A 26,777-nucleotide genomic window follows, 5' to 3' on the forward strand; every position below is an offset into this window, starting at 1 on the left:
ATGGGAGTAGTACACTAAATAGGAGAGAGAAATATAATCATAGCAATATATGGGTGTTCCCTATTATGTTGGTTTAGGATGTCTCTGGTGCTGAGATGGGTCATTATGCTTTGTACCAGGATGAAATAAGTGTTGTAACTTGGGTAGAAGAGTCCATAGAGAAGGGAAGTCACACACCTCCCGAAGCCTGAAAGGGACCCACTTGCTCTGTATCCCAATGTCAGCCTTATAAGACAACCAGCCATCTGTCAGATATGCTGTAAGTACTTTTTTTCATTTTTCATTTTCTTTTGTTTTTTATTTTACAGTACCAGTGGAAATTGTTAGCTTGTTTCTGTACAAGTAGCGATAAGTGCTAAATATGTGTTATCAGTGAAGTGAAGTGAAGTGAAGTGAAGTGAAGTTATCACTCATGATTTATTTCCAGACAAATATGGAATTGAGCAATTTAACCTATACTTATACTGTCATATGAGTTCTAGATTTACATTCTGATACACATAAACTATTTCTCAATATGAATGTTCTGAATGCTGATAAAATTCAATTTGATATACTGATACGGACAGTCTAGGAAGATTTAAAAAAAAAGATTTTTATATTCTGTTAAATAACAAATGGTCTCACAATTGTTTTAATGGTTAATTTTAGTTGAAACATAATTCCAATCTGTAGCGGTAAATGTGCTTTTTGTGCTGTGATGTTCAGCATTGATGTGATGTTGAGAAGGATGTTCTTTCCAGTAAATTCTTTGTATGCTACACGTCTTGACGTAATTTGATTCTGACACACACACACACATTTTTAGAGATACCATCAACCAGACAATGGCTGAATCTGACACACAGGGAGGTAAAATATTCAGCATGTAATATAGTCAGAGATCAAGGATTATCATCATCATTTTTCTTATTCAGGGCACAATTCATGTTGACTTCAGTTACCAAACTTGAGAAATTCTTTATCTCCCACTGTCTATTTTCTCAATGATACCAGCCATTATTTAATATAGAACTCTCCAAACATAATCAAGGCAATAAATTAACACAATTTTTAGGAACTATGCTATAATCAGAAATATTATAATCTGACATTTTCTTAAAGAAAAAGCAGAGATGTTGACTGGTTATCAGAGATGACAAAACAGTGGAATCAATTACTGCTTCTGAAACAGTATGATGACTTAGGTTTCTTTGAGTCTAATAAAGTTATTTTGATTTGGAATAATTAGGTCCTTTGAGCATATCCATCCCTTTTTGGTCTCATGAAATGAGGCTTAGGACAAAGTAACCACATTACCTCAGTATTTGTTATGGGTACACTTGTTTGACTTGATAGATGTAACTCTATAGATGTAAAGATATACACACATATAGGTAAGCGGTAGGAATTCACCTAATTACTCGCACCAGGAAGTTGTAAGTCATAGTCAGGGATAAAAATATATATATTTTACAAAATAATTTATGGTTTTTGAGTTTCATTTTGTGTGTATCTTTGCACTGAGCTGAGGTGCTAGATTAATCAATAATCATGGACACAATTGAAATTCACAATATGTAGCTTTTGTGTTTTCTGAGGAAAATGTTTGGATCAAATGCGAGCGAAACAATGACACATAATGGTCACTGCACGGTCACAAAAGCTCATGGAATTATTAACTTAGCAGTGAGTTGAGTCACTGGGGCTGCTAAAACTCCTTTGCTGGGGAATGCATCTGTGTTCACTGTGTATTCATATTTGTTGACCTTCTTTTGCAGGAATCTGCTGCTGGACCTTCTGTGCCTGTGTACTGTGTTCAGGTACACAACTGCAGGTGAGTAACAGTTCAGAGTCTATGATTAATCAACTCACAGCACAGAATAGAGTCACTTGTTGCCAGACTAATTGATCTCTTATCAATTCTGTCTACACAGTTGCAGATCTCAGTGACTGTGCAGCTGCAGGCACCATATGCCACACCAATGCAGATTGCTACAAAGTACGTGAAGGGGAGTTTGTCTGCATGTGCCAAATTGGGTACCGGGGCAATGGAAAGCAGTGTCTGGACATTGATGAATGTACTACTGGTCTACACAGCTGCCATGGAAAAGCAATCTGCAGTAACACTCTGGGCAGTTACACCTGTTCATGTCAAAATGGTTATTTTGGTGATGGTTTCCAATGCCAAGATATTAATGAGTGTCAAAATAATAATGGTGGCTGCCATGTCAATGCGCTTTGCACCAACAGAGATGGAGGAAGGGACTGCAGTTGTAAGTCTGGTTTCAGTGGAAATGGATTTCAGTGCACTGATGAAAATGAGTGCGCAAGACCAGGAATCTGCCACTGGAATGCCACTTGCACAAACAACCCTGGATCCTACGTGTGCACGTGCAATACTGGCTACAAAGGCAATGGAAATTATCTCTGCCTAGACATTGATGAGTGTTCAGAGACTCCTAATGTATGCTCTGCTTTCTATGGGTACAAAGGTTGCAAGAACCTCCCAGGAACCTACACCTGCCTTTGCAACAGTGGCTACCAAAGCAATGGACAGACATGTGAGGACATCGATGAATGTGAAATCAACATTTGCAGCTCATTTGCTAATTGTACAAACTTGCCAGGATCTTTTCGTTGTACCTGTCCTGAAGGATTTGCAGGAAATGGCTTGGCATGCGTGGACATTAATGAGTGTGATAGAAAGAACAACTGTGACCCCAACGCAATATGTTCCAATTTGCTAGGAAGCTACGAATGTTCCTGCCGCTTTGGCTTCTTGGGCACGGGTACAAAGTGTACTGATATTAACGAATGTACCCCCAGTAACATTTGCCCAGACAATGCTAGATGTGTCAACACAGCAGGTTCATTCTTCTGTGACTGTGGTCAAGGCTACAACTTTAGTCGAAACCAGTGTCTGGATGTGGATGAATGTGCCATAAAGCATTGCAGTCCTTACGCCTCTTGTGAAAACTTACCTGGTTCATTCATCTGCTCATGTCTTGCTGGTTTCGAAGGTGATGGATTAGTATGCAATGATGTGGATGAGTGTGCCATAGAAAAGCGGTGCCATGTTGATGCACTCTGTATTAATGTACCGGGAAAATTCAACTGCAGCTGTATGGTGGGATATACAGGGGATGGTGTGTTGCAATGCATAGATGTGAACGAGTGCCTTGTTGATAATGGTGGCTGCAGAAACAGAGCAACATGTGTCAACAGTAAGGGGTCTTTTTCTTGCCTTTGCCCCCCAGGCTTTCAGCTAGTCAATCGTACCACCTGCCAGGATATAGATGAATGCCAGCTACCTGAAAAGGCTTGCGGCACCAATGAACAGTGCTCAAACATGGAAGGGTCATATGCATGCCAGTGTAAAGCAGGCTTCAGTCGGATCAGTGATGATTTAGACTGCTCTGATATTGATGAATGTGAAAATCTGAAATCTTGTCACCAGAATGCCACATGCTTGAATTTAGCAGGCTCCTTCTCATGTACCTGCAAAAATGGCTTCTCAGGAAATGGTGTAACATGTGAGGATATAAATGAATGTGCAATCAAGGATATGTGCCATCTACATGCCAATTGCTACAATTATCCTGGAGAATTTTTGTGTACATGCCAACGGGGCTTTACGGGAGATGGTTTCACCTGTACAGACGTAAATGAATGTGTCCTTTCCAATTATACTTGCCCAGATATCTCTGTATGTGTGAATTCCCCTGGAGCATATATCTGTTCTTGTCTGAATGGCACAGTAGCATACAACAACAGCTGTGTCCTCCCTAGTCGTGAATGCGATCCTGCCTGCCATACACATGGACTTTGTCATCCTTCACCTTCAGGGTATCAGTGTGTGTGTGATGTGGGATTCAAAGGGGATGGACTCATTTGCTCAGACATTGATGAATGTAAAGAAAATGTGTGCCCAAAAAAAGAGACACAGTGTGTCAATAAACCTGGATCCTTTGACTGCATGTGCAAAGTGGGCTACACTCTTAATGGAACAGAATGCATAGGTATGTGCAACGTGTAATTTTAAAAATAATTTATATTTTCACAAGCCAAGGTCATGGATTCAGTTTTCCAGGAAATGTACAAACTAATACAATATTTACCTTGAATGCACTTTAAGTCATTTGGATAAAAGTGTCTACCAGATGACTAAATGTAATCTTTCAATCTTCTCTTTTCATGTTATTCTTGTTCCTATCTTACAGATGTGGATGAATGTGAATCTGGAGCCAATAGCTGCAGCAAGCTTGCACAGTGTGTCAACACCATTGGGAGTCACCTGTGCTTCTGTCGCAATGGCTTCACTGGGGATGGAAAAAACTGCTCTGGTAAGTTTTTCTCCATTTTCAAAATTAATTTGTGCATACCTTTGCTTGCTTGAGGACTCTCTTCTCAGTCTTTTAGGGATTTTTTTCCTGACCCTGTCCCATTTTGGCTGACTTATAGACATTAATGAGTGCCAATCCCAACATGGAGGATGCCATCCAGCTGCCAGATGCACTAACTCCCCTGGTTCCTACAAGTGTACCTGTCCCTTTGGCATGACCGGGTCTGGGTTTGATTGCCAAGATGTGAACGAGTGTAATGAAAACACAACTTTGCCTCATAACTGCAGCCTTCTAGCCATGTGCAACAACACTGAGGGCTCTTACATCTGCAAGTGCATGGACGGATATCGGGGAGATGGGTTTACTTGTGAGGATATGGATGAGTGCTTGCTACCTTCAATCTGCAGGAACAACATGACCTGCCAAAACTTTCCTGGAACATATACCTGCACATGCACCGTTGGTCTGGTCTATGATCTGGGTACCTGCGTGAATGAAAAGGACTGTAAGAATGTAACGAATGCGTGCAACACCCATGCTGAGTGCAAACACATCCGTGGGTCAAACTATTGCTCCTGCATTAAAGGGTTCCTTGGAAATGGCAGAGATTGCCGGGATATAGATGAATGTTCACCAACAGGAGCTTGCCCAAAGTTGTCCAACTGTTTCAACACAGAAGGGTCCTTTCATTGTGACTGCTGGGAAGGTTACCAGTACAATGGGACACACTGTGAAGACATAAATGAGTGCAGTGTAGGAAACTTTATTTGCCCAGACAACAGCACATGCTACAATAAAGAGGGAGGGTATAATTGTTCATGTAACAATGGCTTCCTCTACCTTAACAACTCTCTATGTTTGGATGTTGATGAATGTGCCACAGGGAAAGCACAGTGCCCAAATGCTTCTAACTGCCAAAACACAGTGGGATGGTATTTTTGTGAATGCTGGGATGGGTATACAGGTAATCAGATGGTCTGTGAGGATGTCAATGAATGCCTGAACAATTCTGTATGTTCAGACAACAGTATGTGTGTCAATACTGAAGGTTCGTTTCTGTGCCTTTGTGATGATGGATTCTCCTCTAATGGTACCAGTAGTACCCAGTGTGAGGACATAGATGAGTGCTCACACCCAGAATTTGGGCCACTCTGCACTTATGGGACTTGTATTAACACAGTTGGCTCATTCCACTGTGTTTGTGACATGGGATTCTGGAGCAATGACACGAGATGTCTTGACATAGATGAGTGTTCAGGATCAAAGAATGAATCCATATGTCAACCTCACTCTACATGTGTCAACATCCCTGGGTCTTACAAATGTAACTGCAAATTGGGTTTCCTTCTAAACAGAACAGAGTGTCAAGACATTGATGAATGTCTGGCAGATGAAAGTCCCTGCACTGCCAACGCTGTATGTGTGAACTCACCAGGGTCTTTCCAGTGTCCCTGCACATCTGGTTTTGAGGCCCAAGGCCCAAATTGTACAGATATCAATGAATGCCTTTCAAACAGAACTTGTCGCCCCGATCAGGTGTGCATCAATAAACCTGGATCATACCGGTGCTCCTGTCCACTGGGACATCATGAGGAAAATGGTACCTGCATAGACAACAATGAATGTGCAAATAACACTACCTGCCACCCCTTGGCAAGATGCTGGAATACAGTGGGGTCTTTCACATGCCAGTGTCGCTTAGGTTACGCTGGGAATGGGACATACTGTAAAGACATTGATGAGTGTTCCACATCGTCCTTACGTTGCCACAAGTCAAGCCAATGCATCAATACCCCTGGGTCTTATGTATGTGTATGTGCACCAGGTCTTATTCGATTAGGGTATTTTTGTGTGGATCTAGATGAATGTCAGTCTAGTAGGGGTGGATGCCATCCTGCTGCCACATGCTACAACTCTGTAGGTGGGTTTCAGTGCAAGTGTGGCAATGGATGGGATGCCTCAGTCAGAAATGGGCAAGGATTGGGTGGATGCATAGACCGGAATGAATGTCTTTCACCTGACGTATGTTATAGCAACAGAACATGCACCAATTTAATAGGATCTTACAGCTGTGCCTGCTCTACTGGAAATACTGACTGCCCACAGCTGCCACAAATGGGTGGGGTACTTTATTACAGTCATGAAAAATAATCTGTGTAAAATTATACATCTATTTTTTTTTACACCTAAACTTTATTTTTTATTCTCTCTTTCTCTCTCTCTCTTTGTGTTTTTAATATGTAGTATTCACAAATCATAGGAATAATTGAGTAATTAAAGAAATACTGAAAATAATACTATTGATGCACTAAATTCTCACTCACTTTACATGAAGACTCCAGTCATATCAGGACTCCCTCTTAATGTTGCTCATTTATGTTGGGAGTTACTCTCTTTTGGTGACTGCCATTTTGATATCATATGACCATCCAACCAGAGTTAATAAACATAAGCTTAAAACAAACTCATATCAAACTAATTTTCCCGACACAGAACTCCAGTTTTTTTATTTTTTGCTCTGGTCAACCTAAATGCACAGATTATTATTATTATTATTTTGGTGACCAGAAAGTGTTTTTATGACATCTACCAGTAGTGGCTAACTGCTCATGTTAACCAGCCAAACCTTGTCCCCTGTGGGTGAATTTTGTATATATTTTTACAGAAAGTTACCTGTATCCATTTGGAGAGGAAGTAGGTGATGCTGAGTTACCAATTACAGTGGCAGATGGAAATTCACCATACATCACTCCTCCTGCAGGCTTTCCATTCATGGGCAAACTATATGAGCGGCTGTTTGTAAGCACATTTAACTGTTCACATTTTAATAGCAATTTAATGGTGAGCAGGCTAATCTGAAATGTCAAAACTAATAAACCATAAATATCTCAGGAAACATTTACAGTTAGCTATTTACAGTTAGCCTTACCTCTGTTCACATTTTAAAAGTTAATAGAGTCTTGATATATGAACTTTTTCAGTTTTCAGATAACGGCTTGGTGCAGTTCCAATCAGTCAGTGAGAATGAGAAACTGTTGATCCCTGCTCCAATCCCAGGGGGTTTCCATGGTAATGAGGGTCTTCCCATGTTGGCAGTGTTTTGGGATGATGCAGACCTTACCCTCGGAGATGGAAGACTGCTATACCAGGTTAGCATTGCAATAATGCAAAAATTTAGTGGTATTGCTTCTACTATGATATTTTTTTTAATGATTTTTTAATTAAAAATGTATTGAATGTATTGAAATCCAGTTGAATGACCTGGTTTTAAAGGTGCTCCAAGAAAATAATTACTTTTTCAAACAGATTTCACAAACATTTCACCTGTCTGCCAGTGGTTGTACAGATAGTCTCACCCTAAACACAGGTTAAAAGGTGAAAAGAGCCACTGTAGTGTGTTTACACTTTTCAGGAGACTCACTATGCACATGGTGTGGATATTGTTTTCTATGCAAGTTAAATTGAGATTAACATAAAAAATCTTTAAGTTTTACTTAGGTGAACATTTCCCTATTTTGTAGAAGTACAACCACATCTTCTTGCGGTAATTACCCTATTGACAAATCCAGCATAAACTCAACATGAAATCCATTTTGGTTCAGGCTGGTTTACGCTGCTTAAAGCTGGTATAGTGCTGGTCTAGCTGGTGGCCCACTAGCAAAGCTTGGGACCAGCAACCAGCATCCTATGCTGGTCAGGATACAAAACATACCTTATGATCAGTGTTGGGAAGGTTACTTTGGAAATGTAATAGGTTACAGATTACAAGTAACTCTATTTAAAATGTAATAAGTAATGTAACTATTTAAATTACTTTATTAGAGTAAAGTAACTGATTACATTTTATTACTTATCTAAATTTCTTACCAATGTTTTCAACTGTTAATCATTTTCAAACATTTAAATCAGACAGGGTTAACTGTACAGTAGTACTCAACACTGATTATTGTCAGACTTCCAAAATCCTTCATCTCTTCAATTAACCACAAAATCAGACTTGACCACCTCTTTGCTTTGAGATCGTTCTGAGGTTAAATACAGATATCTGGATGAAATTATTTTTAAGTTGCAGCAATGGAACGCATTTTTATCACTTGGTGGCACCTCTCATAGAGGTTGTAGCCTAAATCTTTCAGCGGCAATGTGGATTGACGTGGTGCGCTGCATACAAGAGAACCAACCAAAAGCATCAGAATAGCATCACTTAACTAAACATCCTTTAATGACAGGAGGCATCGTGCACATCAAAATTAGATGAAAGCAACACATTAATATTATACAACATATCCTAGCTTTTTACAGAAAATATTCAGATGTAATCCCCTTTGTAATCGTTAACATTTTCATAATTAACTGTAGACTTTATTATTTTTTATTTTTTTTAAACATTTTTTCTCTGTAACAGATTACAGTTACATTTATTTTGTAATTCTAAATTATGTAACTCCATTACATATAACTAGTTACTCCCCAACGCTGCTTATGCTGTTGACTAGCAATGCTGGATTTTTCAGCAGGGTACCATGAAGGAAATCTTGAACATTCTCCTTTTCTGTCCAACAGGAATACAGTCTGCTCAGTATATCTGACATCTACGCTGAGACAGTATTCAACCGAACAGCACAAGATGTTAACAGATTTGAGACTCAAAGGGGCAACCCCCCCTTTACTCCATCCTGGATAGTAAAAATCACATGGGATCACGTTTTGCCTGTGTCCTACCAAAAGCTCAACTTGTCTGAGGTGATTTTTATTTTTCTAAGCAATCGGTTGTATTATTTTTGCCTGGAAGATAATAAAATTGGTGAAAAATTCCATAAACCTAAACATGAATTTAAAGCTAAATCATATCTAGACGGCAGAATATCATAGCGACTTGGAAGCAGACTCTTTTGACTTGGGATAAAAATTAAACACATAGGAGCTAGAACACAACCACACTTATCAACATTCTGGCAACCAACCACATATGAATTTAAAATGACATCGTAAGGCAAATGAGGAAATAGAAAAGCATAGTACAGAACATTAACATGCAAAGTTACTTCAGGCAATAGAAAAAAAACTTGTGGGTTATAGTCTCATTTTACAGAAAATGAAAGACACACCCTTTCTCAGTCTCACTAGTTCCTGATATGGGTAGTAAAATGATGTGCTTGGTGTAATGCACTGCCTCCACCCTAACCCCCACTCTCTGCCCTAGTTTGTATTGTTAGCCAAATCAAGAGTTTTTGCAATGACTAAGGCTCTGTTTACACCTGGTATTAAGAAGACCCAAATTTGAAAAAAGGGTTTTGGTCGATCAGATCACAAGTAGAAGAGGAAGTCTTACCCATTTACACCTGGTGCTTTAATCTGTTTCTTTTGTCCACTTTCACCACTTTTGTCCTGATTTCTTTGAGTGAGGATCTATGGGCAGGTAAATGTATGGGCTTTTTCAGATCTTTTGATCTAATGGACAAAATAAGCTTGCGCAATTTTCACATGAACGTGACCGGAGACGACGGAAGCAGCTTTCATTTCTGTTCTGACAGCCGCAAGACCAAGTCGAATGTGATGAGTGCATGTTAGAAATCAGGTATGGTGAGAGAACATTATGCTTGGTACATTTTTCAAATTTGGGTCTTCAGCCGACAAAGTCTAAATCCCATCTGGCTTGCACGCTACTCACCATTATGTACGCATTAATTCAGTAGGGGGAGAGTAGGCGGACTTTTGCGGCTGTTCGAACACATTAGACCACATGAGCATTTAGACTAAGAAAGCAATCCGGTCTAATGCGTTTTCGACTACCTCTGACAGTGATCGAAAGTGGACAAGCTCAAAACATTTTTACACCTGTATTTAGCATCATCCATTTGTGATCCTATCGACCAAACGCATCTTAATACAGGCGTAAACAGGGCCTAAAAGGCCATTCACACAGGTCGCGTACAGAATGGAACAGAGACACATTTTCTAAAGTTGACATACGTTAAACCGAAAAAACAGTGCAAAGATCGTATGTAAACTGCTCTTATAAGCTCATCTTACTAATAATCATCCTAATGTCATTCGCAGACCAACACCTTCCAGAGCATTCTGACCACAGATGGACTACGTTCATTTGCTCTGCTCCGCTACAGTGACATGAACTGGGGTCCAGGACAGAGGACGGATCATAACGCTCTTATTGGCTATACTGATGGCAAGAATAACTTCCATAATGAGATTCCAAAGCAACCGAACAACCCGTTCGGCCCAGGAGGGCGCTATCGTCCCCAGACTGTCACTGGTAACACAGGCAAACTGGGGCAGCTGGTGTATGACCTGGCAGGATCTAATGAAATCAGTTCAGATCCTCAGAGGCAATGCCAGATATGGGCCTTCAACGAGCCAGATCCTAAAGAATGGGCATTAGGACTGGCACCATGTCCCTGCACCCGTGTTCAGGCACAGGAGGATTTGGCCTTTGGCCCTGAGACTCTTCCATCAGAACAGATGGCACATGTGGGGGATCTGAGATCTCTTAGGTGGGGTGGCAGCAGGAGCCGTGTCTTTCAGTCCATCCTCTTTAACAAACAAAAGGCAGGAAAGAGATGTGTGTATGATCCAGAGGGCCCCCTGCTGGCTGGATACAGTGAACGGTTCTTTACTGAGGACAAGACACAACTACATATAGGTAAAGCCATTCCAGATATATTTTTCTTTTATGAAGTTTGCAAAGGCATTGTAAGTTGAACATGTCAAAATATGGTCTTACCTGATTTCTTTCTATTGATTTGATTTGTTTCATGCTATCTTTGTTTCTAGACAAGGATCTATTACCCTTCCAGTGGTGCTGTGTTCAATCCCCTCTGTGTAATATTTACTTGGCAAAGAGACCACTAGATCGGTGCCAAGGGTATAGCTGGAACAGCTCTGACAGCAGTATACCTGGGAACAGGGGAGCACCAGGCATTGGTAAGGGCTTTAGGCCTCGCCAGCTCCCTTATGCATGACTACCAGCGGTATATTTGATTTGATTAGGGATCTTTACAAAATTATGTAAAGCATCAAGAAATCTGATATTTAATCACAATTTGGTGACATCGGTTTGAATTATTATGGGGCAATTTAAAATTATTTTCAAATTGTAGAGGCACAACACTGAAACTAGACTGGGGATCTGAGTTTGACAGACTTAAACAACTGAAAATAGTTCAGGAAGTGTACTCTGGAAAAATCAACATGCAATACATTAAGTATGAAAGATCATTATTTGGGATGCAAAATATTACATTTTGACTGGTACCGATAAGCCAATAATTATTGTCATAATATGGGCAGTAAATGATTATTGTGTGAGGTTACGAGGTGTTAGTGAGGCCAGCAGGGGGTGCTCACCCTGTGGTCTGTGTGGGTCCTAACACCCCAGTATAGTGATGGGGACACTATACTGTCAAAGAGCACCGTCCTTCAGATGAGACGTTAAACCGAGATCCTGACTCTCTGTGGTCATTAAAAATCCCAGGATGTTCTTCTGAAAAAAAAAGTAGGGGTTTAACCCCTGCATCCTGGCCAAATTTGCCCATTGGCCTCTATCCATCATGGCCTCCTAATCATCCCTATATACTGATTGGCTTCATAACTCTGTCTCCTCTCCACCAATAAGTTGGTGTGTGGTGGGCGTTCTGGCGTAATATGGCTGCCGTCGCATCATCCAGGTGGATGCTGCACATTGGTGGTGGTTGAGGAGATTCCCCCCTTCCATATGTGAAGCGCTTTGAGTACCCAGAAAAGCGCTATATAAATGTAACAAATTATTATTAAGTATATTAATCAAACAATGAAAATCAAAAAATCAAACACTAAGTAAAAGCTAAAATCAATTATTTTAAATTCTACAAATTAATTTAGGCATCACACCATTATACAGTATGAAAAATGGATATTCATTTTGAGATTTGCTAAAGATTCAATTTAAAAGTGTTATTAAACTTATAATGTTAACATTTTGTTAGATTACAGCAAAGTTAATCTAAATGTAAAAGGGCAAATGAGAATGCTTAACCAATATTGTACCTATATTTTATGCAGCAATAGTTATCATAAATTCTATAATCGATGCATTGAATTTTCTTTGTCCCATTTGTTAATTTTTACACTCCCAATGACTACTGATTGATTTATTTAATATAAAAAATAATTAATTTGAAGCTGATGTTGACAAGGAAGTTGCTTGTCTGTTCCACTCTCTGCTTTCATCCAGGCATGGTATACGGAAGTCTTCACTTTATCACCTTCGACGGAAGTGAGTATTCCTTCAAAGCCTTGGGTGAGTACGTCATAGTTCGCCTCTCCACCAGCACGGGATCAAACGTCTTCACCCTGCAGGGACAAACAGCTGCTCTAGTGGTCAACGGACAGCCCACACTTGTGCCTGCTCTGGTACGATTAGCCGCCTTCTTTCAGGGTGCTGGAAAGGTGAGTTTGACATTTGAAACATAAAATGTAGATAAAATACATGCATAAATGAATGTGCCACAATTTAGAGATTGTAAATTGATTTCTTGAAAGGTGGAGTGGCGATGTGCTGAATCTGGAAATGGTCTTAAGGTCTTGGTCAATGATGTGGTCATTCCTGTGTCTGTTGGTAAGAACGAATTTAAAGGTTTTCAAATGCTCAGGCAAAGAAATAACACTGCTGTCCTTCTATTTACAATACTAGTCAAAAAGTTGAAAAATCTCCTTTATTATTGCTGTTTTTCATTTTTTAGAATACGTCATCATGCCTCTATAATAACACAAATAGAATATATTTTTTTTGATTATTTTTGTTTCCATCCTTCCAAGCTCTTTCTTTCCTCAATGCTTTTTCTTCACTGTCAAGGTACAAATTATCCATTAAAGTCTTAGTTTTGCAAAGAAATTCTTACAGTAAACACACAATTTAGATTCAAGTTCAGAGAAGAAAAAAAAATCTGTCAATTGCATCCACATTGTGTGTGAGTGTGATTGGTTGTGTGTATAAAACCTGATAACAGATAAGACTAAATGGAAAGGTGTCTGAACATCTTGACTAGGCCTACGTCCGAAATCGCATGCTCTCTAAGTATACTACTTTTGAATAAGTAATTACTTTGTGACCATTACAAAAGTATGTTCTATATAGCATTAATGCGTGTAATATGAATGTAATCCGGACGAACTACATTCACAATGGTGTCATTGTCATGCGCACTACCAATGTTAGATGCATTACCTCAATGCCATTCACAAATCCTCAGCCTCATGGGATAGTAAAGTGTCTTTATGCTAGGGCTGGGCGATAAAACGATAACGATATGTATCGCGATAGACACGTAATCAATATCAATAAAAAATGCGTTCGATAAAACGTTCGATATTTTTTTTTTTTTTCGTCGGAAGAAACCAGCAAAGCAAGTTGGATTGCATGAACAAAGGCACTCACTCTCTAGTAATTAGATAAAACAGGAAAAGTCAGCTCGCCTGACTTAAAGTCTGACCGTAGTCAGACCAATGTCATCTGCAGATTATGCAAGACCGTCGTCAGTTTCTCTGTTATTCGCGTGCTGCTGATGCGCTGTTCTAGCGTGTGCGTTTCTCAGCGCGTAACGTTACATGTGAAGCTCACATGCACTTAAGCCTGTCTACCAGCGCCTGAATACTGGACTAAGTTATCTTTCGAGTCTTATTGTGCTAATACAGTTATATACACACAAGGTTTACATAAACTAGTCGGATATGTCTAAAGTGAAAGCATTTGCTTGTCAAATGCGTGTATAATAGACGCGTAGCGCGCAGCTCTTAAAGAGACAGTAGTAATAGTAAACACGCTGCCGCTTGTCCTTAAAGGGATAGTTCACCCAAAAATAAAAATTCTCTCATTATTTACGCACTCTAATGTTGTTCCAAACCTGTATTAATTGCCTTCTTATATTTTCTAATATTAATATTTTGAAGAATGTGGGTATCCAAACAGTAGCTGGTCCCCATTGACTTCCATAGGAGAAAAATATACTATGGAAGTCACTGGGGTACATCAACTGTTGGTCATTCTTCCAAATAACTTTTATTTTCAACAGAAGAAAGAAACTTATTCGAGTTTAAAACAACGTGTGAGAGTAAATTATAAAAATTAGAATTTTTAGGAGAACTATCCCTTTAATGTTAATAAAACAACAAAATGTAAAGAGAAAATCACTCACTGCTCTTGACTGATAACTTTATTAATAGCTTTAATAAGTATCAATGTATAATTTATACAGTGAAGTCTGTTTTGTTTTATTTTCATATTTGTTAATTTAATAACTTTCTGCAATGCTACTGTTAAACACACCTACTGTAGCTGAAAACATAAAGCACTGTTTATTTAATTTGTATATTAAGTTGTGTATGTGTAATGTGTATCTTTGATCTTAATATTTAATAACAAAGAAAATAATGAGAACATTTTTTATCTTCGCCCCTGTCTGCCATTCTTTTTTATTTTATATTTTGTTACCTAAGGCTTTGTTTTTAAAATATGGACATTAGTTTGGCTGTAATGCTCAGTCACAAAATAGTAAAACCAACATAAAAAAGAATTGTGATAAAATCGTGAATCGTGATTTTCCTGAAAGAAATCGTAATATTATATTTTTGCCATATCGCCCACCCCTTTATAAAGCATTTCTTACGTATTCTTTAATTTTGCACCTTAATGTTAAGAGATAATTGTTAAGTGTTCATTGTGATTTTAGACTTTTGAGTTTTCCATGGTCGTGTTGACATTTCTGCCTTTATAACTGATGGGATTATAATCAGAGGTAGGTTAAGTTTAAAATAAAAAATCTTTAAATGTAATATATTTGTCTCCTGGACTGGTCCTTATTTTAAATATGTTATAAAAAAATTCAATAATTATCGATATCGACCGATATGAAACACTTATATCGTGATACAGTTTTCAGCCATATCGCCCAGCCCTACTTTATGCACACTTCAGAATCTTGCCCGATGTAGCTGATCATATATTGCCTACTGTTCTATGAATACTGTGAATGTTTGGACATACTACAGTTTTTCACATACTGTTTTTCACCTACTATTTTGTAAGGAAGTATGTGATTTCAGATGCAGTCCTTGTTTTAGTTTTAACCTAGCGCCCTCTGCTGTTCTGACAGGAGTGATACATGTAGAGGAGCAAGGTTTTGCAGTGCGCTGTACCTCTACGAGTCGCTGCGCAGTGGTGTATGCCGAGGGCCTGTACGTGGTGGTGTGGAGAGGCGATGCTGGGAGGCTCACCGCTCTGGTGGAGGTTCCTCAGAGGTTCTATAACCGTACACTGGGTTTGCTGGGTCACTGGAGCTCCAACAGGACAGATGACTTCCTGCTTTCCAATGGCCGTCTGGTGCCTTCTCTAAATAACAACATCCCCTCTGAACAGAATCTGCTTCCCTTCGGACAGTCATGTGCGTGTACTCTTCAGCTGGGTTCAGTATTTGTGAGAAAATATGAAATATTGTAGAAACTACAACTTGATAAAAAATTTACGACTAATGTGTATTTACCAGTGCTGAACTGGCATTTATTCTTTTTAACTAGGGTGTACCACTATCTTGTTAGAATCATAATTTGATTAATTCCAATTCCTGTTAGAATGAAATTAGTTCCTACTGAATAAACAGGAACTTACAGAACTTGCTGCTGGACAGTTTCACAAAGGGTGTTATATGAATTTCAAATCCCTGGCAAATGTCTTTGCGATCAGGGGCATTTTATCCTTCACTTTTAAAAATACAGGTTCCAAAAGGGGGTTTCTTCATGATACCAGATGCCAATTAAGAACCTTTACTTTTAAGAGTGTTTGAGGAATTGGGAACTAGGGGCCCTATCATACACAAGCAAGTGTTTTTTTGCTAGTTTCAGCCTAACGCAGTCAGTTATCATTTTCACGTCCTGCGCCACGTTGTTTAAATAGCAAATGCATTTGTGCCCATTTGTTCGCCCATGGGTGTGCTGGTCTGAAAACGAGGTGTGTTCAGGCACACTGTTGGCGCGTTGCTATTTTTAGGCAGCTGAAATAGACTGCGCCATTGACCAACAAAAACCTGGTCTAAAGCCAATGGTGATTTTTTTTTTTTTGTTGTTATTTAAAGGGCACATTAGTAATATGCGCCTATAGGCGGGTGCACAACACGCGTACACTCTGCTTATTACACACACAGGGACGTGCAGTAGCACACAAACACACCCTTCATATTTGCCTCTGAATTCTAGGGGGGTGATAAGAAAATACTGTATATCCATTTAAGATTTCTTGACTTTTTTTCCACAGGGGCTGTTCCTGCTCCAGAAAGTCTTCTATTCTCAGAGCCTCCTAGTGCTCCATTCAGTCCCATCACAACAGAGCAACTGATGTCCTCAGTGAGCCCAGATGTGCTGGCCAAACACAGTCAGACCTGCCAGGGCAGCATGCAGTGTGTGCATGACATCCTAGCCACAGGAAACACAAACCTCGGCCTGGATGTTCTGAAAGACCAGCAGCAACTTCAGAACCGAACGCAAATCTACGGTTAGATGCTCATCCACATTAACTGACCTAACACACAAAAATATCGTTACCAAACTAAAAACTTTGCCTAGAGTAAAAAACATACAGTTCTGTTTTAAAGTTTGGGGTTGGTAAGCCTTTTTTTTTAAAGAAGTCTCTTATACTCATCAAAGCTGCATTTATTTTGATCACAAGTGCAGTAAAAACAGTAATAGTGTGAAATAGCCTATTGTTACAATTTAAGATAACTGTTTTCTATTGGGATATAATGTAATTTATTGTGTTGCAAAGCTGAATTTTCAACATCATTACTCCAGTCTTCAGTGTCACATGATCCTTCAGAAATCATTCTAATATACTGATTTGCTGCTCAAGAAACATATTACTATTAATGTTGTAAACAGTTGTGCTGCTGAATATTTTTGCAGATTAATATGTAGTTCAAAAGAACAGCATTTATTTGATATTTTTTGTAAAGTTATAAATGCCTTTACATTATTGATGAATCAAATGCATCCTCAGTAAGAATCAATTTCTTTAAAAAAAAAAATTCTTACTAACCTCAAACTTTTGAATGGTGCTGCATTTTATGCTTATCACTTTGAAAAGAGAAAAATATATTTAATGAGATTAAAAGGAGACTTTGCTTAAAGTCCCCCTGTAGTCAATCGTTTTATGCCGTAAAACTCATCTTTGATCACCAAAAGCTTGACCTGATATAGCTTGAATGTAACTCTACACCCATGACACATTTAGTACACGCGTATCTATGAATATGCAATAGCCCCGCCAATAGCCCCGCCTCCACTCGTTGAGATCCACTCGTTGACGATCACACATTGACGTGAGTTTGTGACATCAGAAACACCAGCATTTTTTCAAACTGTGTTTTTGGTTCAATGCAGTTTTAAGGAGAAAATACTCAGCAATGGTTTTGACTTATGTATTTGCACATGTTTTGTCTGAAAGCATATTAAAAACACCACATAGACATATAAACACCACACCACATTTTCACCACAGGGGGACTTTAAGTCACTTTAACAATGTTACAAACTGTCCTCAGATAAGACAAGATTACCAAAGATATCTCAAGATGAACTCTTATTAAATTCTTCACATTTGAGTATAATAATCCTCCCTCTGCTTGTTTTCAACAGGTAACCTGCCGCCCATTGTAACAGAGCCGACTGTTATCATGTGTAAGGTCAATAGTACAGTTAGAGTTCAGTTTAAAGCCCAGGATCCAAACAGAGACCAAATCACCTTCTCCCTAGCCTTACCACGCTCTCCACGGATCACCATCGGCAGCAGTAAGATTTACTGCAAAGCTTTCAATTTACAAACTCAGCCTGCTTACAGTGTAATATGCACATGTCTGAGAGATCATCTGTTAGATCTCTTTCTAGAGCTTTATCCTCTGTTAACTCTTTTGGCTACATTTTGGTGCATTTGATATATGACAATACGATTCTTTTTTTGCATGTGTGTCTTTCTTGAAGGTGATGGTATCCTCGTGTGGTCTCCCTCCAGTATCCAGCCAGTGAATCTGACAGTTCAAGCGAGTGATCAAACATCCAGCTCCTTGATCACCCCTGTTCTGCAGCTCTGTAACTGTATGAATGGAGGAAGCTGCCAATTCAACAGCGTGGCTGAGAACCTTCTGCTGGGAAAGTTTCAGGTACACAGCGTCTTTAACCCCAGTGGCACCTCACTGCAGTACACGAGATCCAGGGGGCGGAGTTGGATCCAGATCTAAGGGGTGGAGATTGGTAGGTTTAGGGGTGGGTTTAGGGATTAGGGGGTGGAGATAGGTAGGTTTAGGTATATGTAAGGTGGGAGGAGTTGGATCTGGATCCAACTCCTCCCCCTGGATTTCATGTTCAGCAGTGAGGACCATCTCTTTAACCCTGCACACAGATACAGTACTTGTTTGCTGAGAAACTTTAGCTTTGTGTGATGATACCACCAGTTGGGAGCATATATGGTCGAAAATACAATAAATACAGTTTTCTATTTGAGTAGATTTTAAAATGTAATTTATTCATATGATGGCAAGGCTGAATTTTCAGGATCATTAATCCAGTCCTCAGTGTCTGTCACATGATCCTTCAGAAATCATTCTAATTTGCTGCTCAGGAAACTTTTTATTATTATTATTATTATTATTATCAGTGTTGAAAACAGTTGTGCTGCTTACTATCTTTTATGTGGAAATGGTTATACATCAGGAATTTTTAAAGAATAGAATGGCTAAAAAAAGGCCAGCATTTATTTGAAATAGACATCTTTTGAAACATTATAAATGTCTTATTTATGCAATTTCAACAAAGTATAGTGCAAAATATTTGCGAAAAAATATGTATTTCACAGTTAAATTTTGCTACAGCTTCATGTAGAGTCAATTCAGTTGTGTACAGTGGTGTTGGGGGTAATTTGTACACACAGACATGTATTGCTTCCTAAACATAGAAAAATGTGTTTTTCTGTATGTATTCATCTAGGTTGTGGGATGTCTTTGTCCACCGGGTTTCAGTGGCAAGTACTGTGATAACAGAACAGATGTGTGTAAAGGTAAACCCTGTTTTCCTGGTGTGGAATGCATCAGACAAAAAGAAGCAGAACTCTTCACATGTGGACAGTGCCCTCCTCCGACTGTTTACAAGGACAAACAAGGATACAAATGCTTTGAAAATGGTCAGTAGTAACTTAAAAGGCTCACTTAGTATTTTTCATTGCAACAGTTTCAAATGCAGCGCAGCAATGAGATTTAAGAAACAGAACGGCTCTAAAACATTTTTTTTTTAAACAAAGTTAATCTAACTCTGTCCCACAGACTTCTGCCTCCCTCCGTTCCCCTTCCCCTGCCATGAGATGGCAGACTGCACCAGCACTGGCTACAATTATACATGTAAATGTAAACGTGGCTATGTTGGCAATGGAAAAGAGTGCTCAGGTATGCCACGTAAATGCACAGGCTCACAGGCATTCTTTAAGACACACTTGCACTCAAGTATGTTTTATTCTACCCACAGATATTGATGAGTGTCTGAACCCCTCAGCCTGTCCCAATGCTAAGTTTGAATGTGTGAACATGCCAGGATCAGTGCGGTGCTTATGCCGTTATCAGAACACCACTGATACTGATGGCTGTGGTAAGTTAAAAATCTCTTGAGTCATCAACACAACTTGAACTTTACATTTACCATACCCAGGTGCTGTAAGTGATCAAAGAAACAAACATTTTGAACCTTCGAATCAGTTTAAACAATTGCTTCGTATCATGATAGGCAAAACACCGCACCTTGAGGACATCTGCTGCTCAACATGTGTTAATGCTTTAGAGGTTATTGCAATGTAATAATAATATTTTAATAAAGGGCATATGTACTATGTAATACATTTCAAATATAAGCAAATTATATTTGTTTTTATATTGTTGGTGTCAAATATTAATAGAATAATTTGTATTTTATTTGTATACTCAAAAATAATATTCATAAGTTATATATAGCATCTATGTAAATCATATGCAAAACCTTTGTTTACTTTTTTTTAGGTGAATCTGCTAATCCTACAGGTAAGACTGTGTATATTGATTCACTTTTAATATTATATTATATTATATTATATTATATTATATTATATTATTATATTATATTATATTATATTATAAATATTATAGGTTTCATCAGGTTGCTATTTGTTAAAAAAATTGAGGGGTGGACATTTGAGCTAGAACACCATCATTGAAATTGTAATGTAGGAATTTAGACAATGTAGAAATACAGTGTAATTTTTGTGGTTTCTATAACTGTTATTTAATAAACTAAGGTACATTTTTTTTTTTTTTTTACAATTAACTTAACAGCTATTCATTTACTTATAAACAGTACAGGCCCCAAGAGGTGTTAAGATAAGCTGTCCAACATTTTAACACATTTCAGCCCTCTATCCCAATACATTTGTATTATCATTACATTCTGTCTTATCATTCTGTCTTAATCTAGGATTAGTCATAGTATCACACTTTATAAGCTGTAAAAAACACAAGATAAAATGAAAATCTGTTTTGGTCTCTTGAAAGAGTGGTGGCAGTGACATGTGTTGCTGACTATAGAAAATCTTGTCTCCTGTTGAGGACGGCAATGGCTAGTAAAACTGTTAACCTGCCATTTAAATAAATTAAACCTAAAATGATAACATAATATTAATCCAATTATTTTCCATTCCACTTGGAAAGAGTTGTAGTATAGGGTGTCCAATCCTGCTCCTGCCAGGCCAACGTCCTGCAGAGTTTAGCTGTGACCTGCTCCAACACACCTGCCTAAAAGAATAGAGGTCCTGAAGACACCTACTGCATTTTAGATTATGGGAGGCACTTCCAGTTTGTGGAAAGTTCCACTCAAAAAGACTGAAGCAAATAATTTCAAATAATAATGTTGCCCTACAAATAATCCTTATCTGTCAGTTTCACTGAATGAGCTGAATAAATGTCCTTCATGTTTTTTATTTATTTATAAGTTTATTTATGTACAACAGTACAAAAAAACATGATTCCAGTCGAAAACTGGAAAATATGTATGCACATAGAGAGTATAGCATAAGCTAATTTGCGTCTCGGGTCCCTAGAAAGGCTTTTCTAAAAAATAAAAAAATTACTAATCATAGAATTAAACTGCCACAGCATACTGTACACATTAAAATACATACCTAATTTTTACCTAATTATACCTAATTAGTTCTATTTTCAGATGTCAGGAGAATAATGTAGCGCTTGGCATTTGAATGTGACATGATATAACAAGAATATCTATGGCAAGAGCTCTGTTCAGTCGCTGCATTTCTTTTCCTCCTGATTCTGTTTTTTTTTGTTTGTTTTTTTTAAAGACCACAGTATGAAAAAAAAGCACATAATGCGCATTTGTGATCTGCTCTCCCGGCTTAATTTACGATATATCCCATGAATAATTCACTCGAATGCACTGGAATGCAAGAATCTCTCGGTTATTCTCCCCAAAGCCTCACGTCCCTTTTCAGGTTTGTCTTTAAAATGTAATTGTCTCCCCTTTTATCTTCTAATCCCTAATACCTGTGTTTACTGGAATGTTTCTAAAGTAGGTCAGGTCGGAAATCGCTTTGAAATATTATCACTTAATGTTCCAGTTAATGAACATTTTTGATCAGGGCAACGTATGTTACATAATACAGACATATATTAGTACAATAATAATTAACACGTCCGTAATAATGCTGCGGAAAGAATCAAGCTTTTGAGGTTATTCATTGTCTGTTGTAGTAATTTGTTATTGCTTTTACAGTTTTAAATTCCTTTTAATGTTCGATGGTTGAAGGGTGAATAGAATAATGTCATCTCATTGTTTCCAGTTTTTGAAAATGATTATTATTGCATTCATAGAGTGAACCTTTCGCTGATTGTTTACAGTTTAACAAAAGTTACTCCCATAATTCACGCAAAGTGTTAGTTTGTTTTATTATAAGTTATAGGAAAACTTACATCGCCACTGTATCGAAAGCAGAGGCAGGGAAATCCTTCCCACCGACAAATCGCACCCTGGGTTTCATATTTTAGGAGAGACCAACATCAATGTCTTTTTTCTCCAGGATGGAATGTTTTTAATGTGTCCATGAACTGGGATAATCAGGAGTCTGGACAGGGACTGAGTCAGGTCAGTGCGTGGATCTGAGAAATCAGATAAATGTCAGATAAATACAAAGACATGTCATGTCATAAACTCTGCAGCTCAGATTAGCTTCATCTGTGTTTAGAGTTAACGTTTCTGCATTCTCTGCAGCTGGAGAAGATCCTGTCACTGGGTTTCCAGAACAAGTTCTACAACGCCAGTGCTATAGCTCCTGATTCAGCATTAGCAGGCGGGCTGAGCGAGTACAGGATCAATGTGTCCAGCGACACGCCACACTGGTATGTCATGGACTACCTTTCCAGAGTCCGACAGTACTACGGCATCCGGTCAGCCCATGTGGAGGGTAAGAAAATATAATATGTTATTTTCACTTATTACACAGCTCTGTGGAACATGATGGTCAATCACAGCATTATATATTTAATCAGACCTGACATTCAGCCTTATTGTGAGTGTGATATTTCTTTTACATGAATTCAATAAACAAGACTTTTGTTGTGAATATTGAAGTTAACAATGAATAGCTTTATATTTTAGGCACAGTATTGCCAAGTACTTTGTCTATTTTTACTTCGCCAATGAAGACAAAAAGCCAGAGTAGGATTAACTGCAGTGTGTCTCAGAGCAACTGAGAGTAGTGTTGTTTCTGAATGAATCAGTATTGTTGAATGGTTTGAGAACATAACTTTTGTTCCTGAACGAATCGTTATTTTTGAACAAATCGGTTGAGTGAATGACTCAATGACTCCCTCATAAAGAAAATATTTTTTGTTCCTGAATGAATCTGTGTTTTTGAACAAATCGGTTGAGTGAATGATTTAATTACTCTTTTATGAAGACTTGTTTAATTTCTGAATGAATTAGGCTGCATCCGAAATCACATACTTCACTACTATATAGTAGGTTTAAATTAAAGAGTAGGCAAAAAATACCTGGGTGAGCCAATACTTCCGGCAAGATTTTGAAGTGCACATACGATGGACACTTTACCATCCCATGAGACCACGGGAAAGGATTTGTCAATGGCAGTGAAGTGACGCAACTGACACTGTTATGTGATCACATGATAATGACAACATGGCGAATATAAATGTAGTACGTCTGTATTACATTCCAACTACACACATTCATGCTTTATAGAACATGCTTTTTCAGTGGTTGCAAAGTAATTACTTACAAAATAAGTACCTAGTCACTCATACGAGTAAATATGTGAGTGATTTGCGCGTTAAGAGACCTTCCCAAAAACTCTTCTCCTGATTCACAAATACTTTGTAAACGTCAGATGTGATAGTGAAATGTGTGTGACGTGTGTGTTAATGAATTCCAATCAGTCGTAAATGGGACGCGCGTGCACGCTCATTCTCAATTACCATAAATCCCGCCCATTAAATCTGACTGACAACTATATATGGGCATCATATTATGACACCAAACGAAGGATTTTAACATGTCTTCTCAAAAGCGAATGAAAAAGAGAAATTTCTCAGATGCAGAAATTGAATTTTTATTGTCAGAAGTATTGTCAGCCACATTTTATTTTCAAGCGTACATAGTGGCGTATCAGGTCCTAAAAAAAAGGAAGCTTGGCAGCATATTACAGATGCAGTTAATGGAGTTTCATCTGTTAATCGAACAGTCCCAGAAGTGAAAAGAAAATGGTTCGACATTTAACCCCGTCAAATAAAACCGATTAAGGTGAATTAAAATGCAGCCTTATTAATGAGCAAAACGTTTGGATGTTAAACGCACTATTTACGCGTGGCTGGGAGCAGGTGTAGATTTCTTTCGTACCAACTAACATTTGGAAAATACAAACATTTTAATGAATCCGAAAATTTACGCCAGAACCACTTTACACACGATTTACACAAAAATTCGTTCTGCTCGTGTTTCATGAATGAGACCCATTGTGTTTTTGAATGAACCGCTTGAGTGAATGATAATGAATCACACATTAACACATTAATTTTTCCCCACCTTCTGCCGTAAAAAATATAACCTGCAGTAAGGTTTACTGAAAAATCCCCACCACTAACTCTCTGGAACACAGACAACAAACATTACAAACAGGCCACAGTACTGTTGAACTGAATTCTCTTGAAACATTGTTAAACCAATCATATTTGGGGACCGAATTAACTGTTGTATTGTATTAGATATAAGACGTGAACCTCTAATTCCACTGTGCTTATGACTGCTTAAGTTCTACTCCTTGTCTTTAGACTTTGTATTCCTTGTTTTATTTAGACCTTGATGAATGCAAGACAAATGAGGCTCCATGTTCAAAAACATCCCAGTGTGTAAACACCTATGGTGGCTACAGGTGTGTGTGCAATGGCACTGATCTAAAGAAGGAGTCACAGTCATGCATAATTGGTAAGAGCATCACCAGAAAAAAGTGTTCAGGCCCTGAATCTGCTCATTAGATTTTCATAAAAATGTTGTGATTTTCTCCTTCTCAGACTGGAATAGTGTTAACAGCACAGACCTGTCCGGTGATAAGACTATGGAGGATAAGAAGGCATTAATTTTGGGTCTGGTCCTGGGCATCGGTATCCCCCTCCTGCTCCTGCTGTTGTTGGCGGCCCTCGCCTGCTTCTGCTGCTGCTCACGAAAGAAAACCATCACTGGGGAGTGAGTGTCCTGATCACACATTCAATGACATTGTGGAGGATTTTTTAAAGCAATTTTAATTAAAATCAGGTCACCTTCATTTATATAGCGCTTTTAACAATATAAATTGTTTCAAAGCAGCTTTATAGTGATAATGGGAAATTAAAGTAACAGAGATTGTTTTGGCTTTACAGCAGCTCTAGAATAAATATATTGTCCAGCTGAAGTTAGTTTTGATTGATTCACTTCCGTTGCAAAGATCATTAGTTATTAACTTAGGGGCCGCTAACACAACACCGTTCTAACATAAAACCCTTAACGCGCTCCGGCCCGCTCATCCGCACAACAACAGTGCCAGGCGGCTCGAGAACGCAAATCTTGAAATAGGTTCCAAGTTGCAAGAGTTGAAAAATGTTGAAAAACGTTATCATCTCTGTGTAAACTTTAAAAAACGTGAATCTGTGAGAACGCTGACGGCGTGCATATCCGTATTACGTGTTTATCCTATAGATATGGGTGTTTGAATATATATGTGCGCAGGCATGTAGTCTTTCTTTATAAATTGACCTAAACAAATTACTTAAAAATGACTTAACATCCTTAAAAATTCATAATACAGATTTTTAGTACTTGCTGCTTCTTATGATTAAGCATATAAACCAACCAGTCTGTCTCCCTGAAGTGCATTCACTGTGAATGCTGGATCTGAACTTTCTCTCTTTCTCTCTCTCTCTCTCCATCAAGTATTCCTCACTTGCTGCCCGAGTACATTCAGGAGCAGTTCAACCCCCCGTTCAACTTTGAAGATCCCTCCCTGCAATATAACACCCATTGCAGCCCACGTATCCTGGACAACCTCACACCACGACAGAAGCGTCGGTATCGATAACACAGGCCCAGTGCGCTTGTATTGTCTGGCTCATCCAGCATCAATGCAGATGTAGTACTTTTGTGTTTAAAGGAAATCCCAATACAGTCATATTTATACTAAAAAAGAGACTGCTGACTTTTAAAGTCCCATGTGAGAGTAAAAGAGTGCCAAACACATGCAGAAGAAACATGGAGCGATCTGTGAGCAACAAGCTCAGTTGAACAGCAATTGACTCAGTTGTAGATACTAATTCATGTGAAGCAAAACATATGCAATGTTCTTACCAAAATTATCAACTGACACACATTAGTTGCACTCCTGTGGCACTGACATTAAAAAAGAAGCTGCGGTTTAAAGATATTCAAATAAGAGGAGAAACATCTGAACAGCAGTGGCAGGACCATTAAAATGTTTTAAAAGGTCTGGATGCATTATAGTAATATGAATTGTGGTCAAATTTGTTTAAATGCCATTAAATAATGTTAAATGTCTAATAATTGTTTGTTTCCCTTTGTTTTGGGGATGAAATATGACATTTTAATGTGATTCTTTTACAGAATGTGAAATAATGGTTAATAATATATTGCACATAAGTCAAAGGTCTTATATATATTTCTGGTCAAAATTAGTCTGTTGAAAGCAAAGCAACTTAATGTATGCATGGTCAAACATATGGCATCATCAAATCCACTCAAATATTGTCAAATACTTTGTATCGGTTATGATATTTGTACACCCACTAGTACTTTTCCTTAAATAAAATGAACAAAAATAACCTTTTT

The 26,777-nt window shown here is 38.3% G+C and overlaps 1 protein-coding gene across 1 annotated transcript; it reads left to right on the top strand.

The window, feature by feature from the left end:
- Positions 1-1,621: 1,621 nt before the first annotated feature.
- LOC307149800 (mucin-4) lies at positions 1,622-26,777 on the top strand (the record flags this gene model as incomplete). The annotated part of the gene is made up of 26 exons (XM_079856367.1): positions 1,622-1,635; positions 1,761-1,816; positions 1,917-2,060; positions 2,877-3,128; positions 3,240-3,413; positions 4,203-4,325; positions 6,991-7,124; positions 7,307-7,474; positions 8,889-9,068; positions 10,386-10,986; positions 11,118-11,267; positions 12,556-12,770; positions 12,864-12,939; positions 15,473-15,760; positions 16,627-16,863; positions 18,003-18,155; positions 18,345-18,523; positions 19,347-19,539; positions 19,679-19,798; positions 19,878-19,997; positions 20,402-20,422; positions 22,468-22,532; positions 22,659-22,851; positions 24,759-24,887; positions 24,974-25,145; positions 25,869-26,777. 26 exons carry the CDS (start codon positions 1,622-1,624, stop codon positions 26,011-26,013), a joined length of 4,302 nt encoding a protein of 1,433 aa, XP_079712493.1. The 3' UTR covers positions 26,014-26,777.

The sequence above is a fragment of the Squalius cephalus genome (assembly GCF_949319135.1).
Source record: "Squalius cephalus genome assembly, chromosome: 21".
In the NCBI taxonomy this organism is placed as follows: Eukaryota; Metazoa; Chordata; class Actinopteri; order Cypriniformes; family Leuciscidae; genus Squalius; species Squalius cephalus.